General features: G+C 37.5%; 1 protein-coding gene across 7 annotated transcripts in view; it reads left to right on the forward strand.

Annotated features, from left to right (window-relative positions):
* Positions 1–13,660, forward strand: part of mrtfaa (myocardin related transcription factor Aa) — a 45,482-nt gene extending 31,822 nt beyond the window's left edge. For 3 of the 7 annotated variants that reach the window (XM_084401832.1, XM_084401834.1, XM_084401838.1), the window contains 15 exons: positions 607–662; positions 736–811; positions 970–1,131; positions 2,865–3,019; positions 4,606–4,725; positions 5,120–5,370; positions 6,415–6,583; positions 6,705–7,094; positions 8,975–9,499; positions 9,672–9,875; positions 9,963–10,079; positions 10,734–10,886; positions 11,977–12,051; positions 12,325–12,382; positions 12,489–13,660. In XM_084401832.1, coding sequence (XP_084257958.1) covers positions 607–662; positions 736–811; positions 970–1,131; positions 2,865–3,019; positions 4,606–4,725; positions 5,120–5,370; positions 6,415–6,583; positions 6,705–7,094; positions 8,975–9,499; positions 9,672–9,875; positions 9,963–10,079; positions 10,734–10,886; positions 11,977–12,051; positions 12,325–12,382; positions 12,489–13,021 — 3,044 coding nt within the window. In that variant the 3' untranslated portion in view covers positions 13,022–13,660. The remainder of the gene's footprint in view (positions 1–606; positions 663–735; positions 812–969; positions 1,132–2,864; positions 3,020–4,605; positions 4,726–5,119; positions 5,371–6,414; positions 6,584–6,704; positions 7,095–8,974; positions 9,500–9,671; positions 9,876–9,962; positions 10,080–10,733; positions 10,887–11,976; positions 12,052–12,324; positions 12,383–12,488) is intronic. The other 4 variants (XM_084401835.1, XM_084401837.1, XM_084401833.1 and 1 more) reach the window with 3 other exon arrangements.
* Positions 13,661–25,761: the final 12,101 nt, after the last annotated feature.

A 25,761-nucleotide genomic window follows, 5' to 3' on the forward strand; every position in this document is an offset into this window, starting at 1 on the left:
CAAACTGCCAAAACTTCTGCTTTTATAGAGTTGGTCCAGCTTGCTGATGATCAATTAATCAAAGACATTTGATTAGCAGCGCCTGACAGCTACTTACCCTCCTAATTCCTATGGAAGCAAGCAGTAGGTTGTCACACATGGCTTCTCCATTTTGGCCTAGTTTTTGTTAAATAAATAAAGACAATTACTCAGACTGTGAATCTGCTGGGTTAAACTGTCTCTCAGATGTGCCTGTTGCGATATTATTTTTAGATTTTGCATGTACAAATGCGTACGTGCGTCTGAAGTAAAGAGATGCCGTGTAATATGCTGTTCCTGTTTCAAGGTCTTTTATATTATATTTGTATTTGTATTTGTATAAAAATAACATGTTCACCTAATCCAAACTAAAAAGCTATGAAAAGTATTTGCAAGTTAACACGCTGAAGCAAAACCGTTGCCTGCGATCTGCGGCACAGATGACAAGTTTGCTATTTATGATTTTTCTAATTTACCGAAAAATGTTTTCCATTTCTCACAGCTCTTTTTTAAACAGAGAAACTTTATACATTTATATGTCAACTCAGGTTTAATAGTCTTTTCACTTTGTATCTTTTTGCCTTCCAGCACTGAAAAGTTCTGCGTCCTTTCATGAGCAGAGACGAAGTTTAGAACGAGCTAGGGTAAGTCCTACAACAAAGATTGAATTATTTTTCACTCTCACTTTATTCCTCATACTCTCCTCCTGTATCTCAGACTGAGGACTACCTGAAGAGAAAGATCCGCAGTCGTCCAGAGAGGTCAGAGCTGGTCAGGATGCACATTCTTGAAGGTGAGTATTTTAATTACACCCCCTACAGTTCCAACACAGTACACACACCTCACAGAGAGAGCAGAGGTTAAGACATATAGACTGTCTTTCAAAAAGTTGAAAACAATATGACAGGGTTATATACAGCATGTTTAACTGTATGTATTTCCTGTATATAGAGACGTCAGCGGAGCCATCTCTTCAGGCCAAGCAGCTTCTGCTGAAGCGAGCTCGTCTAGCTGACGACCTGAACGATAAAATCTCCCAGCGGCCTGGTCCGATGGAGCTCATTCACAAAAACATCCTTCCAGTTCACAGCAGCCTCAAACAAGTCATCATAGGTACTAAATTAAAGCCAGAAACACAATAATGATCACACGGCAGAGTAAAAGCTTTATTTAGTTATAGACCAACATACAAAAGCCGAAAACAGTTAGCCATTTAACATGAGTGGTAGTTTCCCCTGGTATTTGTTCTGTTTAATTCATTTGAATTAATTTATCCTATTAACTTACTTTATACTATTATGTATGTATTTCTTATTTTTTTCATCCTTATGTTGGATTTGTATAATATATCTAGGACTACAAATAACAGTTAGGTTGATAATCTGTCAGTTATTTAATAAATATTTAAAAGATTAAATATAAAATAATAATTTTTTTAATACATTTATTATTAACCGCTCATAACGTATATCATATTCATATATATATATATATATATATATATATGCTATACGTTATGAGCGATTACTGCTTTCAAAATGCATTTTTTGCCAGTTTATATAACTAGAAATAATATTAATTATTATATATATATATATATATATATATATATATATATAATATTAAAGAAAAACAAAAGCACAAACCTACTGTAACTGGAAATTGGAAAGAAATTGATTGTTGATTATTTTTTGATTATCAGTTTTGTTGATTAGTTGTTGTAGCCAAAATATAGGCATTAAAAATAAATCAGCCCAGGACCAGTTTTAAGATAGCAGTTACAGCTTATTGAACTTTCACACTCTCTTTCATACTCGGCATACATCTAAATCTTTATCTGTCTCTTTATTCACAGTTTTTTGTGAGTGACGAAGCGAAGCAAAGCTCTTTTTTAACGAGTTGGACAATTTTCCCTTCAACACTTACATTCGCATTTATATTCCTCTCACTCAACATTTCCCTGGATCATTCCCTTTTTTCCTCAGTCTGCAGCAAATCCATTCACAGGCACTTCACTTCTCATTCCAGCGCCGCTGTTAGGTGGTATATGCGCATTCATCTTCATATTTATATCCTGCCACGTTCCTGCAGCGGTGCAGAGGGCGATAATTTGATGCTGAGTTATGGCAATGAGATCGGTGTGCGTCAAACACCAAGTTAAATTAATTAGAGGGGAATTTACATTCATGTTCAAACAATATATGCCACTCTGTGGTGGCAGGAGTCGATTAACCGTGAAGTTTATGCAGCGTCACACAATGCGGCACAGAGAGAGAATGCTAAAAAGATGTTTGCATAGAACGACTTAAACTGTTTTAATCCCTAAATAACCTAATTAGAGAGTTAATTAATATCGGCATAATGCCACACTCTCAGAGCACGAGCTCAAATTAAATAGAAAAATAATGCAGTGGCGTTTAAAGGTTGTATTATTCACTATAGGACAATATTAGTGCAGTGTAAGTGAAACAAGGAAATGGTGCTGTTCAGAGGTTTACTTCGTGCTTTTTCTTATTTAAGATCACTGAGTATTTCTAAAACAGTTTATTCATTTATTTATTTAATGGCAATATGAAAAATCCCATGTTTTAGCTATAGGCATGAATCTTATTTATTTACTTATTTCATTACACCTGGCAGAAAATAAAGTGAAATGCAGTTCTTTAAAATGCAAAAATAAAAAAATACATTGAAAATCAACAAAATAAAAGAGTAAAAACATGTTTTTTGTGCCTGTCATCAACCTCCTGGATCATCCTAGCACCCACCACTGATGTTGACTTGAGAAAATGTACAAATCTTGCATGTTTACTCTAACCATTCTTCTTTCGCTCCCTCGCCTTCAGAGACGGAGTTTCCAAAAGTTGAAGCAGAGAACTCTTCGTTTGATGAGGAAAGCAGTGACGCTTTCTCACCAGAACAGACACTCTGTCAGGACTCTCCCCTTGTCCACTTACCTTCTCCGCCTGAGATACCAGCCAATGAAACAACACCAAAACAGGTGCCATTTCATCATTTTCTCATATAAAATTATACCTCAGAGTAATGGAAGTATACCTTGGGCTATTGCAGCGTCGACGTGAAGCATTTTAGCTCATTTAAGACTGTTCTTATGAGGATACTTGCCCAAAACAGACATTTTGACAATTTTGTGTCTTTTTTTTATTTTATGTTCAAGCACAATAAGGTGCAAAATGAGAACTCAAACCAGTGCTGGCACACTGCTTAAGAACTGTTTCACTGACAGCGCACCAGTACCGAATTTACGCTCTTGAATGGTTTAAAAGTACTTGAATGAATGATGATCATAGGCCTACACGCGAACCATCCTTGGCCAGCCGCTCTCTCTCACTCCACGAAGCTGGCAATCTAGAAAGCGGGATCATGCACTGTAACGCTAGCCAAAGCATGTCAGGAAAAAAAACGGATGCTGCATTAATTGTGTTAAATATTTTTAATGCGTTATTAAGAAAGAAAATGTTAATCAGAGAACTTTATGTTATTTTTTACAGGCCTTATATATATATATATATATATATATATATATATATATATATATATATATATATATATATATATACAGTATAAAATGAGATGTTGCATTGGCAAATAGCTGAAATAAAATAAGTTTTAAGTTTATTAAGTTTAAGCAGAAGTACTAAAATACTTAAAGTGAAATAAAATTAAAGCTAAATAGAAATATCTTAAAATAACAAATGACAAAAGCACATAACAAACTAAAATTGGTTAATTCAAAATAAAGGTTAATTCAAAGTATTAATATATGTAAGGAATAATTGTCACCTCGAAGCGATAATTCAATAATTCAATGGCCCCGGAGTCAATTATTCCGCTTTTACTACTTTTACTGCTTTCCATACACAGTAAAACGTAATTTTGTGGCAAAAAACATGTAAATAATTTGTCGTTTTTATCCTATCGTTTACTTTATCTATTTGCTTGGTCAGTGTCGTTGTTCTTTTGCTGTTGTCGGCTGTAAAAACTTATAGCTAAAATAACTGAAATAATTTGGCGAAGTGATACGGAACTGTAATACTAAAATAACAATGCAAACAGTATGTGATAAAGGGATTTAGTGGTATGTAAAAGTATGGCAAACGTATATACATTCCCATCACCAATAGCATGTATACTTCTAGCGCATAGTATTGAGTGTCTCAAACACATAAAGGTAGTCTCAATTTGTTTTTCATTAAACCTGTGCAAATCTTGGCAGTTTCAGTAAATCCCCTCTGGCTTATAAATAATAATCTATCATCATCAGAATATCACACACACACTTGGAAGTCTTCGTGTAGCTCCTCATGCTCAGTCAGCTCTCTAGAGCTCTGAATTATTTGCAACGCTCACCATCTTCCTTCAGCTCATTAAACATCCACTCAGGCACTTTCGCACACACTTATTCTAACAAGCATGCATGTAATCGCACTTGATCATCTGCACGCAATAATGTTTTGGTCCTGTAGTCACATTTACACACACATGCCCGCACTCGCTGAACAAAGTCACGCAGTCGTGATGGAGTTGCTTAAGTTCATGTGCTCCTCCTGTCCTGTCCTCTCTTAGGTCCCGCCCCCTCCTCCTCCTCCTCCTCCACCTCCGCTGCCAAACGCAGCTGGCCCCGCCCCTCAGCAGAAACTAGCCAATGGAACAACCGGCCACAAGCAAGCTCCTGCACTACAAAAGGTGACGGTTCCTCATTTAACCCAGGACAGCTGTAATTACAATTTAAAGTCTTGCACACGTGTCCTATCATGCACAGTGCAATAATGCCACAAGATAAATCCTTTTCCATGCTAGTCTTAGTTTTTGCCCAATATTTTGGACATATTGAGAATATTTTGGACACTATTATGTAGCAATTAACTACATTTATTACTATATAAATGTATATATGTATCCAAAACTTATCCAGTTATTATGAAAGACTGGAAACGTCTTTATCATCAAAATGTCATTGGTCAAAAGGTGACATTCCCCTACTAGTTTAAAGATTATTATCCCTTTGACTTGGGATGGGGGTTTGTCTGAATAACTAACTTGTTAATGCTTAATCATAATCTCTTTCTGTCTTCTTTAGGGTGGTAAAGTGAGTAGTGAGCGCACTGCTCAGCGCTCTAAGAAGGTGAGAGACAATAAACCCAAAGTAAGGAAGCTGAAATATCACCAGTATGTTCCTCCGGACCAGAAACCTGAGCGTGAGCCTCCGCCTCTGCTCGACTCCTCCTACGCCAAACTCCTCTATCAACAGCAGCTCTTCCTTCAGCTACAGATCATAAACCAACAGCAGCAAAACTACAACTACCACACCATCTTACCTGCTCCGCCCAAGTAAGATACGCCACATACACATATTTGTATGTTGATTATATATTGAACTATGCACGTTTTACAAAAAAACATTTAAAAAAAATCTTGTAATAAAAAAGATAAATGTATATTTTTAAAGGATAAAGAAAAATTTAATATATAAAATATATATATAAAATATAGTATATATAATATAAAGAAATATTGAAATAAAATGTGTATGTGTATATATATATATATATATATATATATATATTTAAAGAAAAAAAAAAGATATATAATATATATGTATATATCTTACAAACTTTAAGATTTTTTGGTAACACTACAATAAGGTTCATTAGTTAAAATTAGTTAACTACATTAGTTAGCATGAACTAATAATGAACTGCACTTATACAGAATGTATTAATCTTTGTTAATGTTAATTTCAACATTTACTAATACTTTATTAAAATCTTGTTAACATTAGTTAATGCACTGTGAACTAACATGAACAAACAATGAACAGCTTTATTTTTATTAACTAACATTAACAAAGATTAACAAATACAGTAACAAATGTATCGCTCATGGTTAGTTCATGTTAGTTATTACATTAATGTTAACTAATGTAATGAACCTTATTGTAAAGTGTTACCATTTTTTTCAAATGTTTTTTGAAAGAACTCTTGTGCTCACAAAGGCTGCCTTTATTTGATTTAAAAAAGTTAAAACAGTAATATTGTGGAATATTATTATAATTTTAAATTTTAATTTCATAGTATCTAATGTATTGTTTTATTCCTTTTGATGATAAAGCATTTTCAGCAGCAATTACTCATGTCTTCTGTCACATGATCTTTCAGAAATCATACTAATAGTATATTTTTTCCTCAAGCTTCTTTGATGAATAGAAAGCACTGCATTTATTTGAAAATAGAAAAGAGACAATTTTTCACTTTTGATAAATGTAAATTATGTAATGCTTCGTTGCTGTATAATAGTATGAAATTTACTGACCCAAACTTTTGAACAGTAGTATATATATTACTGTTATTATATTGTTTTTTACACTTTATTTAGGCCTCCTGCTGATCAGCAGCTTGCCTCAGCCAATGGCCCGTCAGCATCCAGGAATGACACGCAATCTCAGTCAACATCCACTAATCTGACAGGTCAAAATCAGCAGAACCCTGCAAATGGAGGCGGGATTAAAATAGGGCCTCTGCCTCCTAACCTGGATGAGCTAAAGGTTGAATCACATGCTACACTTATCATTCTCAATTACACTACTCATTACTGACTGGCTATTCAAATTGCATTAAATCAAATGAACTCCTGTCACATCCTGTCGTTCTCTTCATTTCCTGCAGGTGGCAGAGCTGAAGCAGGAGTTAAAACTGCGGGGCTTAACTGTCTCGGGCACCAAAAATGACCTTATAGAACGGCTGAAGAATTTTCAGGAGCAGCACGGTGGCACCAGTGCACCAACATCTTCTAAAACCAACACGCACTCAACAGCTGCCCCTGTAGCGGGAGGAGACTCTTCCCTCTACCAGTTAAGAGACAGGGGCATGGTGGTTGCTTCCTTCCCATTCGTTGCCACTGCTGAAAGGGGCGGAGCTCATGTGACAGCACCACAGATAATGCAGTTTGGCAGCACTAGCTCCTCCCCTCCGGTTTCCCCCGCCCACTCAGAGCGCTCATCGACTGGACTGAGCCCAGATGAAACGAGCTGTAATGGAGATGCTTTTGGGGAAATGGTAAATATTTTCTTCTATGCTTTCTTACCACTAGCATTCAGACAAATGAAAATGGGTAACTTCTGGATTAGCGATAGTGAAACGTGTACAAAGTGGCATTTACAGAAAACCTTACACTGTGTCTGCAATGGAAGGGACAAATGAAGCATTGCACCACAACAGCTAGAGGCTGTCTAGTGTCAAAACTGCATGACACTTCCGAATGTTCACTCACCACAAACCAATCAGATGTGAGCTTGAGGCTAGACTTCAGCAACAGTAAAATGAAAATAAAATCCTACTTTATTTGTAATGAAAATATGTTGGTTATATAATTGATGGTAATATTTTTAATAATAATTTAGATTATTTCAGAATAATAATTCGGCTAGACTTCAGCAATGGTCAAATGAAAATAAAGTTCCACTTTTAATTACAATCTATTGGTTATGTACAGTAATTGATAATAGTATTATAATCAATTTTATAAATAGTAATTTAAATCATTTATTTTATTGAATAAAATAATTAGGCTAGATGTTAGCAAAATCCCACTTTATATTTTAATGAAAATATGTTGGTCTAATAATCGATAATGACAATTAAAATGAATTATTTCAAAATAATAATTTGGCTAGACCTCAGCAACAGTCAAATGAAAGTAAATGCCTACTTTATTTTTAATGAAATATATCTGATATAATAATTTATATCATAATAATTAATTGTATTAATAATCATTTGAATAATTTGTTCCAAATTAATAATAATAAAATAATATAATTTAGTAATTATTTATATCTGTGCATCATACGATTATAAAATTCATTGCTATGAATTGTATTTGTTTATAGTTCTATTTATTCATTCATTTATTTGGTTAAAAATAAAAGTCCATCTACATTAGAATGACAGAAACATCACACTGGCTTGTAATGATTAGAAAATATTTAAAGTGCCCCTGTTGTGCTTTTTTGAATGTTTCCTTTCGTGCAGTGTTTAATATAGCTGTTTGTAAAGTTTAAATATCAGGAAAAAATTAAAGATCAAAGTGCACGACAAATAAAGTCTTTAAAAGGATGAGTTCTGACCAATCAGAGCAGAGTGGACCAATCACAACAGACTGGGCCGCCTGACCAATCAGAGCAGAGTAGACCAATCACAACAGCCTGGGCCATCTGACCAATCAGAGCAGAGTAGACCAATCACAACAGACTGGGCCGCCTGACCAATCAGAGCAGAGTGGACCAATCACAACAGACTGGGCCGCCTGACCAATCAGAGCAGAGTAGACCAATCACAACAGCCTGGGCCATCTGACCAATCAGAGCAGAGTAGACCAATCACAACAGCCTGGGCCGCCTGACCAATCATAGCAGAGTAGACCAATCACAACAGCCTGGGCCATCTGACTAATCAGAGCAGAGTAGACCAATCACAACAGACTGGGCCATCAGACCAATCAGAGCAGAGTTGGATCGTGGAAAGGAGGGGTTTAGAGAGACTGAATCTTCAAACAAACCTCTTTGAGAAATTAGGTGTACAGTATATATTATGAGAACATTTATGATAAATAAAATGTATAGCAATCAATTATTTATTTCTTACATGCATAATAACATTATAATTATTTAATCGTTTTTTTTTTTGTAGTAGTAGTAGTAGCTCTGCTGCGAGTCATTAATCACACAGTGTGCTCATCAACTAATTGCACATTGCAGTATGTCAGCTGCTTCCAGCGTAGACTTTTCTGTTGATTATACTTTTGTCTCAGAAGACACTGTATTCCTCAAGTATGGAATTATTACATATATACAATTGTATACTGTAAGTGTATGAGTATGTTGTAATTTGCAATATTATGAATAAGATCTCATAATATTTATGTATGTCTCGTTTAGGTGACCTCTCCTCTTACCCAGCTGTCCTTGCAGCCTTCTTCCCCTCTCCCCACAGCGATCTGCATTAAAGAGGAGCCCGGCAGCCGGACGTCTCCGTCCTCCTGCTGCCTGCTGTCCCAGTCTGCTGCGCCCCCTGTAGACAAGGACCAGATGCTGCAGGAGAAAGACCGGCGCATTCAGGAACTCACACGCATGCTTCTGCAGAAGCAGCAGCTGGTCGAATCGTTGCGCTCGCAGCTGGAGGGCAAACAGGTGGGCGTGTCGGTCCGAGTCAAAAAGGAACTTCCTGGTGTCACTATGGAGGCGGTCAGGGCGACCATAAAGGAAGAAGTCATAGAGGTGTTGGAGGAGAGTGAGATGGTAATAGAGCCACAGGTGTTCCCACAGGCGGAGCAGCAAAGGACGCTGGAGCAGGACCGGCAGCAGCAGCAGCTCATAATGCAACAGAATCAGCGTAACCTGCAGCAACAAGCACATCAGAGGAAGAGGAAAACACAAAAACAACAACACAACCAACAAAAACAAGTCAGTGCAGTGTTTCTACAGCATTTTCTGACTCACCCTAGCACTACATTGCGTCCCCCTGGGGTTACGTTTGTGGCACAGCAGTAGTCGGATGCTTTACTTTTAATTGTAATGCAAAATCGTGGAGCATCTCACGTTTTTAACTATCCTTCTGTCTTTTCTATTTTTCCAGCAGTTGCCTCAAGCACTTACCAACCAGCAGTCAAGTCCTGTTTCTTCATTCCCAGTGGACGGACTTAACCCAAACTCCACCCCCGCGATAGTGACCGACAGTAATGGCAACCAGTTCCTGCTAACACTGTCAAATGAAAACACAGACGCACCAGTCAGAGGCCGCCGCCCCCAGAGCAAAGTAACCAATCAGATCAAACTACAGGTAATACTCATGGCGTTGAGCCTCAATGCTTAAAGTTGTCAAAGTCTATACATTTATTATGTAATCATTGAGGTTTGTCATTTTCAGAGACTACAGTCTACATCCACAACATTTACCAACCAATCAGTGACTGAATTGCCTAACAATAACACTCAATCTGAACAGCCCATACAAACTGTCATTTTGAAACAGCCAATCAAAAAGGTTTGTTCAAAACCATTTTTTTTATTCATTGTACTATTTGGAATGAAGTAATACAGAATACTTACATGATCACATGATTTAGTGTAAAAATGTTCACTTTATTCAGTCTGATCAATGAAATGAAAAAAATATAAGTCACAGATGATATTGCTTCTAGTTCAATCACCACATACAGGTCAAGTCACAATGCGCCTTGCATTGTGGGATACGGAATACTGTGCATTGTGCTCTGATTATATACTGCATGTTTTCACAAATGTTAATAGGGGAATTATTTGCATGTAGAACATGCATACTACACAGTATACTCGTTACATACTCCTAAAATCGTACTGTATGAGTAGTGTGCTAGTATGCTATTCTGAATATAGCCTTCCTTCTTTAAGCTGTCAGTGTAATTTAGAGTCTGTGATAGCTAATAGGGAAGGACTTTTGCAGAAAATGACCATCTTTCCTTCATACAAATTAATGATATGTGTAAAGCAGCATCACTTATTCTTGACAAGTCATTGAACACAATTATGAGGCTTTTAAACTCTTATTAAAATGTTAATGACTAATCACTGTCACTGGTGTTCAAATGAGGGCTGCATGCATGGGCTATTAGCCCATTAACACCGGGACTAATTAAGATGCATGTTTTTACTTTGACAGGCACTAAAGCCAGACTTAAACACAATGACCAATTATAAAACATCAAGCTTTACATCTATCTCAGCACCATACAAGCTCCAACCGTTCTTCTCTCCAGTGGAGTCCATGAACGACATGGAGCCCGTCCCCTCATCTCCCAACAACAACAACAATGTAAGTGTTTTGTTGGTGTACGTACTAAAGATCTGTTCCAAAACCTTGTTTGATGCCCATCTCTAGATGCCTTTTACATTATGATGCCTTCTAATATACATGTTATTTTAACCAAATTCGAATGTAGCATCGCATCAGCTATCCTGGAGTTCAATCCAAAAAGAAAAAGAATAGTTTTTGAGTTTGCTCTTTTCAAGAAGCATTGCATCATGTAAAGCACGCCTTGAGAAAAAGAGATCTCAGAACACCTAAGATTAAGAATGGTTGACTGTGTAAAGCTGGAAAGAGTTTCAAAAACGGGTTTTTGGAGCAGAGCTTATGTTTGTGTCTGTACTCTATGTAAAGACTGTCTTGGGGCCAGCAAGACTCTTTTCTACAAGTAAATAACAAAATCTGTGTCGTACGAGCCAGGAATTCTAATAGGAGCTTCAGTCAAAATTCAGCACAGATTCTGTTAGTGGAGTACAGATTTAAAGGTCTGTGATATAAATAGAGCTCACCTTGTTTGTGGCACCATCTTTAGACCTTTATTGCAACATGTATGTTAACTATTTTGGTAGTATGGCATGGCATGGTATCATGTACCTCACCAACTCTATTTAATCTTACTCTAAACGCTCTTTTAACCACAAGAATCATTTTGAGTCTTTTGTACCTCTATCTCTTCCCACCACACTGTCATTTCATCACCCTCATGTCGTTCCGAACATGTATGCTTGAATTTTTTTATGTGGAGCACAAAAGGACAACTTTAATGCAAATTCTTTTTCATTTTTCAATGGTGAACATACCTGTCAATCTACAAAAACAACAAATAAGCACCACAAATGTGGTTCAAACGACTACTAAAGTCGTATCGACTATTACAAGTAAAGCTATCATATATTCCAAGAAGACAAGAAGTAAAATGGTCTACTCTTATGGTGCAAATGTCATGTTTTGGTGTTTTTGTCCTGTAAACTTGTTTATGGAGATGACCTTGTGAAAAACTTTTGTTAGTGTTCCATGGAAAAATTATGTGGAATAACATGTGGGTGAGTTAATAATGACAGAACGAATCCTGTAATATGCATCCATGTCTGTCTGTCAGGAGAAGATGTGTTTGGACCAGCATGCTTTGCTCTCTCCCTCCAACTTGTGTTCACCCATAGCTCTTTGCCATCAGGTACTGTCTTGTACTCCATCTCTCTTCCATCTTCTGTCAAATTTCTGTTGTTCCTCTGTGAGTTTGTTTTCTTTTCATATACATTTTTCTGACCGTTCATTTGTAAATCCGTGATTTGTCATCACTTGGTGCTGATTTAGAACAGTTTTCCCATTTAATTTGTTTACTGAATGATTTAATGGATTTCGGGGAGCAAATCCCAATTCTGATTACTGAACGAAATCCCGATGGCTCTCCATGTTGGCATATTTAATGATGTTGGTGTTCTTGCAGGAGAATGGTTGCCATCAGCAGGTTGACGACCTGTTTGACATCCTAATTCAGCGTGGAGGTGATTTTTGACGATTTCTTTTAATATTTACTGTCGTCCAAAGTAATTTAGATGAGAAAAAGTGTATAGTTGCTCACACTCATGCTTTGTTTCCTGCATCCTACAGAAATCTCTGAGAATTTCAAAGCCGCCCCTGATCCTGTTCTCGAAAGGCTTCGGCCAAACACGCCCCTTTTCTCGAGCTCCTTCCCTCTCTGTCTTTCCCCTCCCTCTGATCTGCCCGTCAAAACTTTGATTTTAGAATCTCAACCTCCTTCCATTAAGGCTCACGGCATTTGTGGCACAGGAGGTGGGCGTCTTGAAGATTTCCTGGAAAGCACTACTGGCAAACCTTTGCTGGGATTGGAGCCAGGAGGACCGACAACGCTAATCGTCGACCTACACAACCAAATGCTCAGCACACCGAGTATCCTAGACCACCCACGTTCCCCAATGGATACGTGTGACATGAGCTTTTCCAATCACTCGGCCTCAGATTTGGTAGACTCCGCCCCCGATCCTATGGATTGGATGGAGCTCGGAATGGGCGGGGCTGAAGGGGAGGAGCCAGGGATGGTACATATGAATGGACACGACTCCTCCAGCTTATTTTCTGCAGACTTTCTGGACACTTCTGATCTGAATTGGTCCAGCTTGTAGTGGATTGGCTTACTTCGCACAGTACAACAGCTTCTATTTTCGTTTCCACCAGTGACTTTTCCAGTTTGGATTCAACAAGTTTGGATTCTCGTAATACTAATTTAACTTGGATCATGTTACATTTTGAAGGACTTTATCCCTCACCTCCCCATGTACAAATGCTCACACCCCTCATAACACACGTATGTCACAGAGCAGTCAATCTGATATATTGTTTTTTTTTTTTTTTTATCCAGAAGCACTTTTTTTAAGCATCTTCTTATCTGATACACATTTCAAAAATTTGGAAACAAGAAGAATAAGATGTTTTTATGCTTTTATCAATTAAAATATGTGAATTGCTCTTATAATAATATGACACTTAAAACAAGATGCTTTCTAAATGATGCATTTGCTCAAATGTTTTGGTGACATACGTGTGCTTACGGAAGTAGGCATACAGACAAGCAATATATACAGTTTTTGCCTCAATATTGTAGTGCACATTTTGACTTTAAAGTGACAGTTCACCCAAAAATGCAAAAATTAAAATTCCATTTACTCACCCTCAAGTTATTCCAAACCTGTATGTGTTTCTTCTGTTGAACACAAGAGAAGATATCTTGAAGAGTGTTGGTAACCAGACAGTTGACGGTAGCCAAAAAAAAAAAAAAAAAAAATGCAATGGAAGTCAATGGCTAATGTCAACTGTTTGATTAACAACATTCTTCAAAATATCTTCCTTTGTGTTCATCAGAAGAAATAAATTCATACAGATTTGGGACAACTTCAGGGTGAGTAAATGACGACAACATTTTAATTTTTGGGTGAACTATTTGCTTTACCAAATATAACTGGTCGACTTATGCATACTGGTCGTTGAAAACTCAATAGCTACAGAATATGCACCTGGATATTACCATTTATAGTATTAAACTAATGTTGCTAAAAATAAATTATAGCATTTGCTATAAGCCAACAGATTTCGTAACATTTTGATAGCATTTACATTTGTATGTTCGCATAAGCATTTTAGTAACACTGCTATAACTACTTCTAATAATAATTGTTGTTGTTATTATTATTATTATTAATATTATTATTATTGCACCGTAAAAATTTCTACCTACGCCTTATTTTTAAACACAATCAAGTTGTCGTTACAAGTCATTTCAACTCATTTAAATTGTCAAACTGACTTAAAAATCGAGTTGAATCTTTAAATTATTTTGGCGAGTTAAAGTAATGGGGAAAAAAAACATGTTGCCATGACCTCTTGATTGTATCATTTTTTTAACGGTGGTATTATTATTAACTAACTATTATTAATATTATGTATTAGTATTATATATTATTATTATTATTATTATTATTATTAAATAGGACAAGAGACTCAACATGCGTGTATCTCTGTAGCTACTATTCACAACATTATCTGTTAAACATTTTGTACAGGTGCCAAAAATATTATTTTATGGCTATATAGATAGCCTAGCCAGTAAGCTATTCAAAATTTGATTGAATTATAATACAAAGGGACTATTCTACTTTAGTTCTATTTTTCAATATGGTAAGACAAGCCATTCATACTTTGCTTTTGCTAGCCTGTTAGCATTTGCTAGCATTGCTACCCGATGAGAGCTGCCAGACGAAGTTTTATTTTCTTAAGTTATTAGTACAAAATAATTCCCAGAGTGCTTGACATATTGAGTTCTGAAGCTGAGAGTACAATTCCTAAAAAAAATATTAGCCTTATTATTCCTTTTCCTTGCCAGGTTTACATTATCAATAATCACCTAAATACAGTTCAAAACAAATTTATCATCACATTTTAGCAAGCTTAAAAGAGGTATTACTGCTTCATACATTTTAGACCCAGTAAATAATTCTGTGCATGTTATATACAAGACTCGGTGTGTGCTGGGAAATTACTTTATTACATGAAGCTGCATTTTAATTTAATGTTAACATTCTTAAAAATCGAACATGCCTGTACCTTTCAAAAACATTACGTCCAACCTATAGCTCTTTTTACTGTAAATATTCTGCATTGTATATGAACTGTATATGCCTATCACAGTACGCAGCGTACTGTACTGCACTGTATTTTATCAATACTTCTGTCTATAGGCTGAAGTTTTGATAAAGGAATATGAGCCTAAGAGATAATGAATGTTTCTAAGATGATTTGAATGTATATATTTTTGTGTATAGAGGATTCTAATCGCATATAAACAAAGCATAACCACATTTGATCAATAAGCAACATTCAAATTTCAAGGACCCTCAAACACACTTATATTATTACTGTTATTCTCTTTATGCATTGCTTGAATGTGCAATTTTCCAGCGTTTCTGCATATTGTACATGAGCTCAGGAATGAATTGTGGTGTGTGTGCGTGTGTGTGCGACGTCGTTTGTGGGAACAGCATTACTGTCCGCAGTATTCACGCTCTCCATCTGTTTGAAATTGCACTTACAGAGTTTTGGCTGGTGCTTCCTGTGGTTGAGCCCAAATTGAACTTCATGTCCACATGGTCCTCAGTCCACCGTACCCTGCTGTATGCTGGAGAATCAAACTCCTCAATGCTTCACTGGCTGAATGTGTTCATTTTTGTGGGGCTTTGGAGCCTCTCAGGGCTTAATATCTTTACGATTTTTTTTGTTTTGTTTTTGGAAAATTAAATGTTACAAATAAAAATAAATGTATTTTGTGCTTTCCAGGGTGGAAAGGGCAGTCTTGGTAAAAAATAAAATATTGTTATTATTGTGGTTGGGGGTAAAAAGTATGCAGTAGGGTTGGGTCAGAATGGTCAATTTGCACGTGACATCCATATATTCCTTACAAACGTGTTTGGTGAACGCTACTGTAAACTGGGCTTCCTTAAAGAGACATTTCACCCAAATATGATGAGCAAGTAAGCGAACAATGATTATTTATTTCAATTTCAGTTTGAAAACTGCCCTGATCCCCCCCTTGACTTTCATACTATTGGCTTAACCTTAAAGTCCCTGTAAAGGCAATTCTACAAAAAAATTCTAAACACATTATAAGTGCTAGAAATGTATTGCTAAAACATGTTACAAAGACTGAGAACTGTGAAGTACTAAATTGTGGAATTTGACCGTTTAACAGTTTTTCACCCTTGCTGTGAGCCGGATTTTTTGGGCGGGGCTAAAACGGGGGATTGATGACGCACTGCGACCCCCTGAGCTTGATTGGGCCCCTACTTGATGACGCACGGAGTCACTAAGCCTATCGCTCAATCGCGAGTTACTATCAGACAGCCTACAGTTTGCTAGCTACTATGCCCACGGCTCTGGCTATGCCTTCGTCATGTAAATGCGTATTCCCTGGATGCAATCACTTAGAAAACAGATCGGTGTCCTTATTTAAATTTCCGAAAAATGATCATATCAAGAAGAGGTGGATTTATCTTGTGAAGAGCTAACGTTACCTTGATGGAGAGTTGATGATCACCACCACACCCGCCTCTGTAGAGATCAGGATAGTTTACTTTCGTTGGAGACAACTGGAATTCTCTGATAATCCGCTGTTACTGGTGAATGGGGCCGAACCGACTATCTCCCGCTGTCCGCTTCGGCCTTCATCCTCCCGTCGCGCCGACATGCACGAGCTGTGCGCGAGTCATATTTCCCGCGAGTGGGCGTGGTTTCAGCGCAGCCAGCGGACACGCCCCCAGCGTTTGAGAGCTGAGACTACTGCTCATTTTTTCGAGATTTTGATAGCTTATTTTATTTACTTGGCGGCTTTTTTAATAATTGAAATTGGGCTGGGTGGCTAATAACACATTTTTCGGTGGTATGACAAACTCAGAACACATACTTAATTTTGACTTTACAGGGACTTTAACATTTCTCCTTTAGGGTCACATATGGAAGACATAAAGTCATCAGATTCGGAATGACATGTTGGTGAGTAAATGATGACAGAAGTTATTCTTTTTGGTGAACTATTCCTTTAAGATTGTCTTGGTTTGCTGGTTGTTCAGACAACCCATCAACTAGGCTAAAGTTTTGTACATCCGTATTTTGTATATTTTTTTATAGGCCTACATATTATTCCCGAAAGACCCCTACGTTCATCAAAATATCCCACAGGTCAATGCATTTGAATTTAAACCTCAGTGTAGTTTAAAATTTGAACTTTTGACACTTAACATAATGCAACACAGAATAGATTTTTATTTTTTATTCTTGCTGTGGAGGTTTGCTGCACTCGTGATGCCTTATTTTTTTTAAGTGTTAAACCAGACTCTCAATCAGAACATTTGCTCTATTTCATCCATGTTCAGTGAACCTTGTGTTTACAGGCAGCTTGTTGGATTAGATGGTGCGGGCATGATTACAAATTCATAACCGTCCTCTGGTGAGATCTGTGTAAGAGCACCTCCCCTGTCCGTAAATTACTAATTCACACCATGGCGTCGAATGCACCTCTGATGAACCCATTAGAGAGTATCTTGACCTTAGGATGAGCGATTCTAGACTGCACGTCTGTTGCATAATGTTCAACTGCGTCCTGCCAGGATTCTCAAATTGTAACAGAACAGTCTGTTCCCATGTTCCACGCCCTCCTCGATGACATCATCGCTGTCCCTGTCCGTGTGGTCTCCTCCTGGCTGAGTGTTTCAGTGTCCATTCATCACATTGTTTAATCAATTTACCGAGATGCAGAAATCTATCAGTCGTAATGGACTGCTGACCCAACCCCTTTCCCAGACAGCCCCTAGCTCTCTTAACGACCCGAATTAATTAAATAATGGCTCGTGCGGACGGAAGGGCTTGTCATTGTATTGCTCAATATACAGAGCATCATATTTAATTTAGTCAACACAATAAGGGAGTTGAGCTGAGGAGGTCAAAACCTGATGGACGATAGAAACTACCGGTTGTCTTGCATCTCATCGTTATCGGTAGTGCAGGTTTCAGTGGTGCTTTCTCATGACTTTTAGACCTCAGCTCATTTATTAAGGGTGCTTGAAGACCAAAGAAAGCTTTTGACGTTTATGAATGTTTAAGGTGTGTTTTGAGTTTGAAACGAACTGGGAATACAGCAAATCAGGACCAATTTGTCTGAAACTCTAGTTGGTGAATGGATGTATGTGTGCTGCATCAAAAGTTTTGGTTGCGTGACTGATTTTCACTTTCACACTTTAATTTTTCTCTACGTCATTGCAATGCACCATGGCCAGTTTAATGCCTTCTCCATGGAGAGGTCGTTTGCTCCAGCTGTGCCAACTTTTTTTAGGTTATACAAGATTCAACTAGATAAGGGTTTTAAAGAAAAGATTTAGAGGCTCTGCAAATAGTAAACTATTCAATAAAAGTAAACCTCAAATTATGTGCCTATACATTACTTGGTTACACTTTATTTTAAAGGTGCAATGTGTAATATTTAGGAGGATCTGTAGACAGAAATGCAATTTAATATACATAACTATGTTTTCAGTGGTGTTTAAAGATCTTACTTAATGAACCGTTATGTTTTTATTACCTTAGAATGAGCCATTTCTATCTACATACACTGCAGGTCCCCTTACATGTTAAGTCGGCATTTTGCGCCGACATGTTTCAACAGTAGCCCTAAACGGACAAACTACTATAGAGCGCGTTTCGTCATGTTATTGTTATTCTGCGTGCAAAGAAGCTAGCTAAGTCAGCGAATAAAACACTGACACAATGATGAACAAGTAACAATAATATTCACAATAACGTATCTGTTACGACTGCTCCGAGACACGAAGGTTGAGGATCCAAATGCAGCTTTATTAATCCAATAAACAGGCAATGGGTCAAAACACAGGTAGACAGTCCAAACAAACAAAACAAAACAAGACAGGCAGGGGTCAGAGGCAAGAGAGTAATCCAAGGAACAGGCAAGGAATCCGAAAACCAAGAGACAACAAAACCAGGGAAAAACGCTCAGAAGTGCAGTGTAAGAACATACAAAACTTCGCAGTGAGTGATGGGGTGAACCAGGCTTATATGGGGTGAACTAAACAAGATGATGAGATACAGGTGAATGTGATAATGAGTGCTGATGAGTCCAGGCAGAGAATGATGGGAGATGTAGTCTGTGAGTGAACATGAGAGTCTGGTGTGGAGTGCCCTCTGGTGGCTCTCAAGGGCACTCCAGCTGGTAACCGTTACAGTATCGTTTTACTGAATATTAAAGTAAACATAATTTCTTAATTTGTCTTTGTAAAGAAACCTCATTGCTTAACTGCCTACTCTCTGCTGTCTCAGATGACGACATCTTTTCCTGTCGGCCACCGTAACTTTTGATGGTTGCTATTCGTAACCTCACCACTAGATGCTAAAAATTACACACTGCACCTTTAAAGTGCCCCTATTATGCTATTTTAAAGTTTCCTAATGTTTTGGAGTCTCCTACAACAGGTTTACATGCATCAAAGGTAAAAAAACTGTTACATTTCCTCATAATATACATTTGCACATCACCACATTTTAAATAATTCTCAAACGACTCGTCAGATTAATCAATCTCTCTAAATCCCTCCTTTCCACGAGCTACTCTGCTCTGATTGGTCAGACAGCTCAGTCTGTTGTGACTGGTTTACCGCGTACAGCGCGTCGAAAACAAAAACGCCCATTGCCATAACAACATCAGCTGTCCTGAGGCTTCCTACACCGTAAGCTAAACACAGTAATGAACAATGACGTTGATTTTACCATATCAATGCGAGTGCGAGTCCGATGATGAAACATTGGAAGAAGTAGTTATTGAACCCGAACCTTCATCGCAAGGACGGCTCGAGCAGGACGTTTCTCAGTGATACACTACTCAGTTTGAGGTACATTATGAGATGTTGCAACTGTAATTCCTCACCATCAGCATTAATAAGTGCATGTCCATCAACAAACCGATTATTTTACTTGTAATAATTTATTTACCGAGTATTTTTCTAATATATTGCGGTGAACACGTGGAAACTGTATCAATAACAGTGCATGTATGCAATGTATACATTAGCCGAGCTCTTGCGTGAATGACTGATGTAACGTTAACATAAACGCTGGTAAAACAAATCTTGCTCCATGCTAAATCTTTCCTCAAAGTAGTGAGAATGACAGACAATCTGCATAGACACAGTTTTAGGTAATAGTGGCCCACAAACTGATTAGCAGAAGTATTTAAGACAGTGATAACGTGAGTTAGTCAGTACTTAGCTATACACAATATAAAGAAACTATATACACAAGATAAAACTCAAAACTAAGTATTGAACTCCGAGATTTGAGTAGCAGTCGTCAGTAAAATAATGGGAACACAGCAAAAGTTTAGGATTATACTGCTGTGATATCATGGTAAAGATGAATTTTAACCACTGATTCTTCACATGCTCTTCACATTTAGATTTCTCTAAATAAGCTCTAACTTTAATATGAACCAAGGGAAAAAAGGCTTCTGGGGAGTGTTTGGCTCGAGGTCATGGTGCAAAGGACCCTAGGTTGATTTTACTCCGAACCATCCCTTTAAGTACTACGCAATAATAATTAAATACATATAGCCTACTTGTTGTATGGTTTAGGCTTTGGTTTGGTTTAGTTGCATGTAATAATTATGCATAATTTATAACCTACTTATTACTATAGTAACTACATGTAACATATGCAACAATGACACTGTAAAATTATGTGTTACCCATTACTTTATGGTGAGATTTATGACCATACCAGGAAAAATCTGCCTAAATTTGCCATGAAATTGCATGTTATTGATCTTGTTGTGCACGATTCATCCATGCATTTTTCATTTTTTAAAGTTAATCTCCTAATATTTATTCTTCTTAAACTCTGCCCCTTCTTTACAATCAGTTACAAGCTCGCATTCAGATCTGCCGCCATCCGTTCATCAACTGATGCATAGAACCAGCTCCCTTTTTCTTCTTTGATCATGTGTTTCACTCAGATGCACGTCAAAATACAGAAGAAATGATCTGTTGCGACTTCCGTTTCATCAAAACTTTGAACAAATGGTGCAACCAAATTAAAAGCAGAGTTAGTTAAAAACAAATTAGTCACTAAGCTCTTAGTGTGGACTTTACATCCCAATTTAGGAAAGACTTTATGGCTAGTGCAACCCTTCCAAGGTGTTACAAACCTCCTTGTGGTGTCCTGTGACAGTAACGCTGTGATTGACAGGTCGAAGTTCTAGAACACATGCAGATATAGTGCTTGGTACACGTGCTTGCCATGACCGTGTTCTGTAGAGTCCAACATTTTATCTTCCGTGTGACTAGTGTCATGTGTCCACCCTCTTCTCGCTCTCACACGAGTGATTGATGGAGCTGGAGCTGACTCTGTGTTTTAATTGTGTGTGTAACAAAAAGGGTTGGGGGTTTGCAGGAGCAGTGTGTGTGTGTTTGTGTGTGTGTGTGTCTGACTAGGAGGAGTGTAATTGTGAAATGGCCTGCATTCTCCACAGACATAAAGATACAGGAACAAAAGTGTGTGCTCGCTCTCTTTATAGTGTCTCTCCCTGTTGTTTCCTTTCCTATTGATTTAAAAAAAAACAAAAAAAACAAAAAAAAAACGTTTTGCTCTAGAAAGCTTTTATTTCTTTTGCACACAGTTTTCATCCTTTTCTTTCGGCAATCCTTCCCGATTATTTCATCATCTCTCTGTCTCTCTCAGTGTGTTTGAGTCCAGTCTTGCTGCAGTGTGAGAGAGGCATGACCCATTTTAGACATTTATCTATCACATAAACACACTTACCTGTAACACACTTTTAAACTACTGTTTCAAAGTTTTGGGTTGGTATGAATTTTTTTTTTTATGTTTTTGAAAATGTTATTCGGGACATATACATACGGGACATATATACATATACATATATATACACACACACACAGACACACACACACACATACAATTAAAATAACAGTTTTATATGTGAATATATTATAAAATGCAATTTATTCCTGTGATGGCAAAGTTGAATTTTTCAGTGTGACATGATCTTTATGAAATCATTCTAATATGCTCATTTGCTGCTCAAAAAATATTTATCATTATTATCGATTTTGAAAACCTGTGGATTAATATTTCTAAGAAAACTCTGATCATTTTTTAGGCTTCTTTGATTAATAGAAAGTTCAAAAGACCAGTGTAATTTTACAGAAATCATAAAAAAAATTATCACTTTTGATCAATTAAATCCATCCTTGCTAACTAAAAATAGCCTATTAATTAATTCCACAAAATAAAAAAAGCAACAGTAATAGTTATTAAGCATACAAATACATATTGCACACAGCAAGTAAATATTGGGTAAAATACTGTTTTTGTTTTTTTTAGAATTAACTATGCATAATTCTTGGTACTAAATAAAATATATACCAGACTTCTGTTCTCCCAATTCGTCTGCCATCTTGGATGAGTTTTTTGCAATGCATTCTGGGATTGTCTTCTCAGCAAAAGACACATGCGATGATGGCTTAGCATATGGCCAAAAGAAGAAGCTTAAGGAACAGCTTTCGTGTCTGTTTATTTCTGCTTTTGGTTTTGTCCTGCGGGTGTTGTTGCAGATATTGCATGTGTATTTCTCCATACAAGCCAAGAGTGAGCGACAGATGTTCAGAAGTACAGTACGTCAAACATCAAGCAAGGATGAGAGACGTCTGACGCCACTTATCTTTTAGGATCTGCAGGTAGAACACACTGAGGTTTGATGCCATGTCTTGATGTGCTGAAGCTGGTGTGAAATCATTAATGGCAGGGTAAATCATTCATTTAGGCTGTTAATCCCTCAGAGATAATGATGTTGTTTTTTTTTTTTTTTTGATTTTCTCAGCACACACACTGCTCATATATAATGACATTTCATTGGTTTTGAATTGCTTTACTTCAGGAAATGGGCTACTGAACAAGAGCACCCTCTTAGCGATGTCAGCTGGCCCACACTTCTCAAATGTTGTATTTTAATGGCAGTGTTGCGGGTAATGCATTTCAAGTAGTCATAAATGTCACTGACTTGGCTCATGAATATTAGGCCTACCTCATGCTAACATAGAGAGCTGCAGGAATTATGTATTTTTGTAGGCCAAACTTCGGAAAGCATTTTAGCATGGATCCATCGTCCTGAAGTCAATGTTTTTTTTTTACCCTTTGACACGTACAATCACTAGTGATGGGACGGTTGATACCGGGGCTCCGAAGCAGTTTTCAAAGCACTATTGTAGCACACACTGTACCGATGCTTGTATCGAAATGACAATACCACGTGATTGATGACGTTTGATGCTTCGAACGTCATGCAGTATCGGAACAGTATCGCAGTATCGTCATGCAGTATCGGAACATTTACACAGGACTATGCAAGAGGACGCATTTTATTTTTATACGCAAAATATTTTTTCTATTACTATAATTATGATCACATACTTATATTTTATATTATTGATCAATATGTGAATTCGTTGACCAGGCTACACAGGGTCTCATTGGCATTTGGCACAAATTAATCATGGACTTCCGAAGCTTTGTTTGGTCACGTGCTATTTCTGCTCTGGTGATTTGTTAGATATGGTGGAGAAAACAAGTGTGACCACCAGATCATAATGCGCATGGTGTTAAAAGCTTCGCGTATCCTTTTTTCGGCACAATTTGATGAAAGCCTCAAATGCTTCAGAAAGCCTCGGTTTCCCTTCACTAACGATCACACCGGTGTGAATAGAACGTTCAGTGCATCACGTGATCAACTGCAAAATTCAAACGTGCTTTCGCGCTTTGGCTGGCCTGGCGCTGAGCCAGACACGCGCTCAACGCTTGATCACGTCAACACGATCGTTATAAAGGCGTTTCAACAACATCCACTTGCACATATCTGACAATCGGAATATCAGACATTTCATGCTATAGCTAACAAATTTGTGAATATTTTTAATAAAAAAAGGGAAGGGAAAATAACATAAAATAAAAGCAGTGTCACTTGACAAGAGGTACGGCCGCCTTGAAAAACCCACGCTGGGGGGGCAGCCAGAATATTTTAAACATACCTGTGCATTTAATGGGTTTTTGGTTAGATGCCTGAAATAAGGTCTGTGGTTAACACAAACTCAAGATATTGTCATGTCTTATTTTGTGCATTGAAACTAACAAGTGTCTAAATGGACAGGTTATCTGGGACATTAAACGTCATCCGCCGAACAGGTAAATCTCATCTAACTTACTCACTAAGTTAGTCCAATTTCAGTCTATCACAGCATCGTTGTGTTTATAGTCGTGCTCTTGCAAACTATTCTAAACTCGAACCTTCAGGGAAAATGTTTTTAAATAAAGACTGAAAGAGTCGGAAGCTTGATGGTGCTGACTTTGAAGTCATGTGACCGGGGTGTGGTTCGCTTATAGCCTATGTTTTGCTTTTGACTTGGCAGTTGTATTTAGGCTTCAAACTTCCTACAAGTTGTGTTCATTTGTGAAGATTATCAACAAAATGTGTAAGAATCATACACTTTTGTTGGTGTCAGAGCTTATTTTCTGCAATATTCCAAATGCTATGGAAAAATCCTATTGGGTTTTTGTCGTGTTGAACCAGGGTGAATCTAAAATCGCAGCTGGCCTACAAAAATACATCATTACTGCAGCACTCTTTATTGTTAGTAGATCTTAGTAGAATTAAATTGTTGAATTGGTAAATTCATGCATGCGCTTGAGTTGTGTGGTTTTATAGACCTGGTTCTAGACATATCGTTTTATATCTAGACAAATTGGTCACTTTTGTCTGTTTGAAATAATATCAGGTTTCTGAAACAAATGTAAATAGTTTATTTCAGGAGTGCACTTCCAACTGAAGATGTATTTTAAAATCTGCCAGCTGAATGTGAGCAAAAATTGCAGGAGGTCGTTTCCCACTCTGGTTCCAGCACCTCTAATGTGAATGAATGAGTCAAGGGGTGCTTCTCAATATCCCTCTTCGTCTCCTCGCTCCTCCGTCCTCCGTCCTCCGTCCTATGACCCGGAAACCGATCGAGCACAGCCATCTTGAAACTCATCTCAATTCTCGAATTGCACCGCGAGAAGTCGAGGATCGAGGAGTGAGGAGGCTTCCAGAGGAGTTATGAGCGAGGATACACAGGTGTATCCTATGCTGAAGAGTTTTATCGACTAAACGTGACGTACGTATAAATTCTCCTCCCCCTTCACATCGGTCACAATCATTTAAATTTATACTTTACCTTTGCAGCTTATATAAACCAATTAATCAACAGGGTATCTTGTTTCATTATTATTTATTATGAATTTCTTAAATAAACAATCTTCAACAACATCCTTTGCAGATCCTTTGAGCGCAGCTGATGACTCAGTGAAGTGACGCTCGAGTGATAAAGTATTCCAATGTATAAAAAAAGCTTTCATTCGATTCCTCCGTCCTCATTTTCTTTCCTCGCAGCCTTCCCTCGCATCCTACAGGGGTGGAGCTGAGACGCGAGGAAAGGACACGAGGATGCACAAATAAGAATTGAGAAGCACCCCAGATGTCTTTGTTCCTTGAGTTTCTTTCCAATTAAACTGCTGTGATAGACGGCTTTGTGGTTACCTCTTTCCAAATGATTTATTTCTGTCTACTAAAAATAGTAGGCATGCCAGAGTTTATTCTGTGTATTGCATATTTAACTGCTGAGAGCTGGCTAAATTCACCAGTTCCTTATTTACACCATTTCTACAGTTCAGTTTATGAGGTATTTGCTGTCAAATGTTTGAAAGCTGCATG

Source organism: Rutilus rutilus (genome assembly GCF_951802725.1).
Source record: "Rutilus rutilus genome assembly, chromosome: 1".
Taxonomy (NCBI): Eukaryota; Metazoa; Chordata; class Actinopteri; order Cypriniformes; family Leuciscidae; genus Rutilus; species Rutilus rutilus.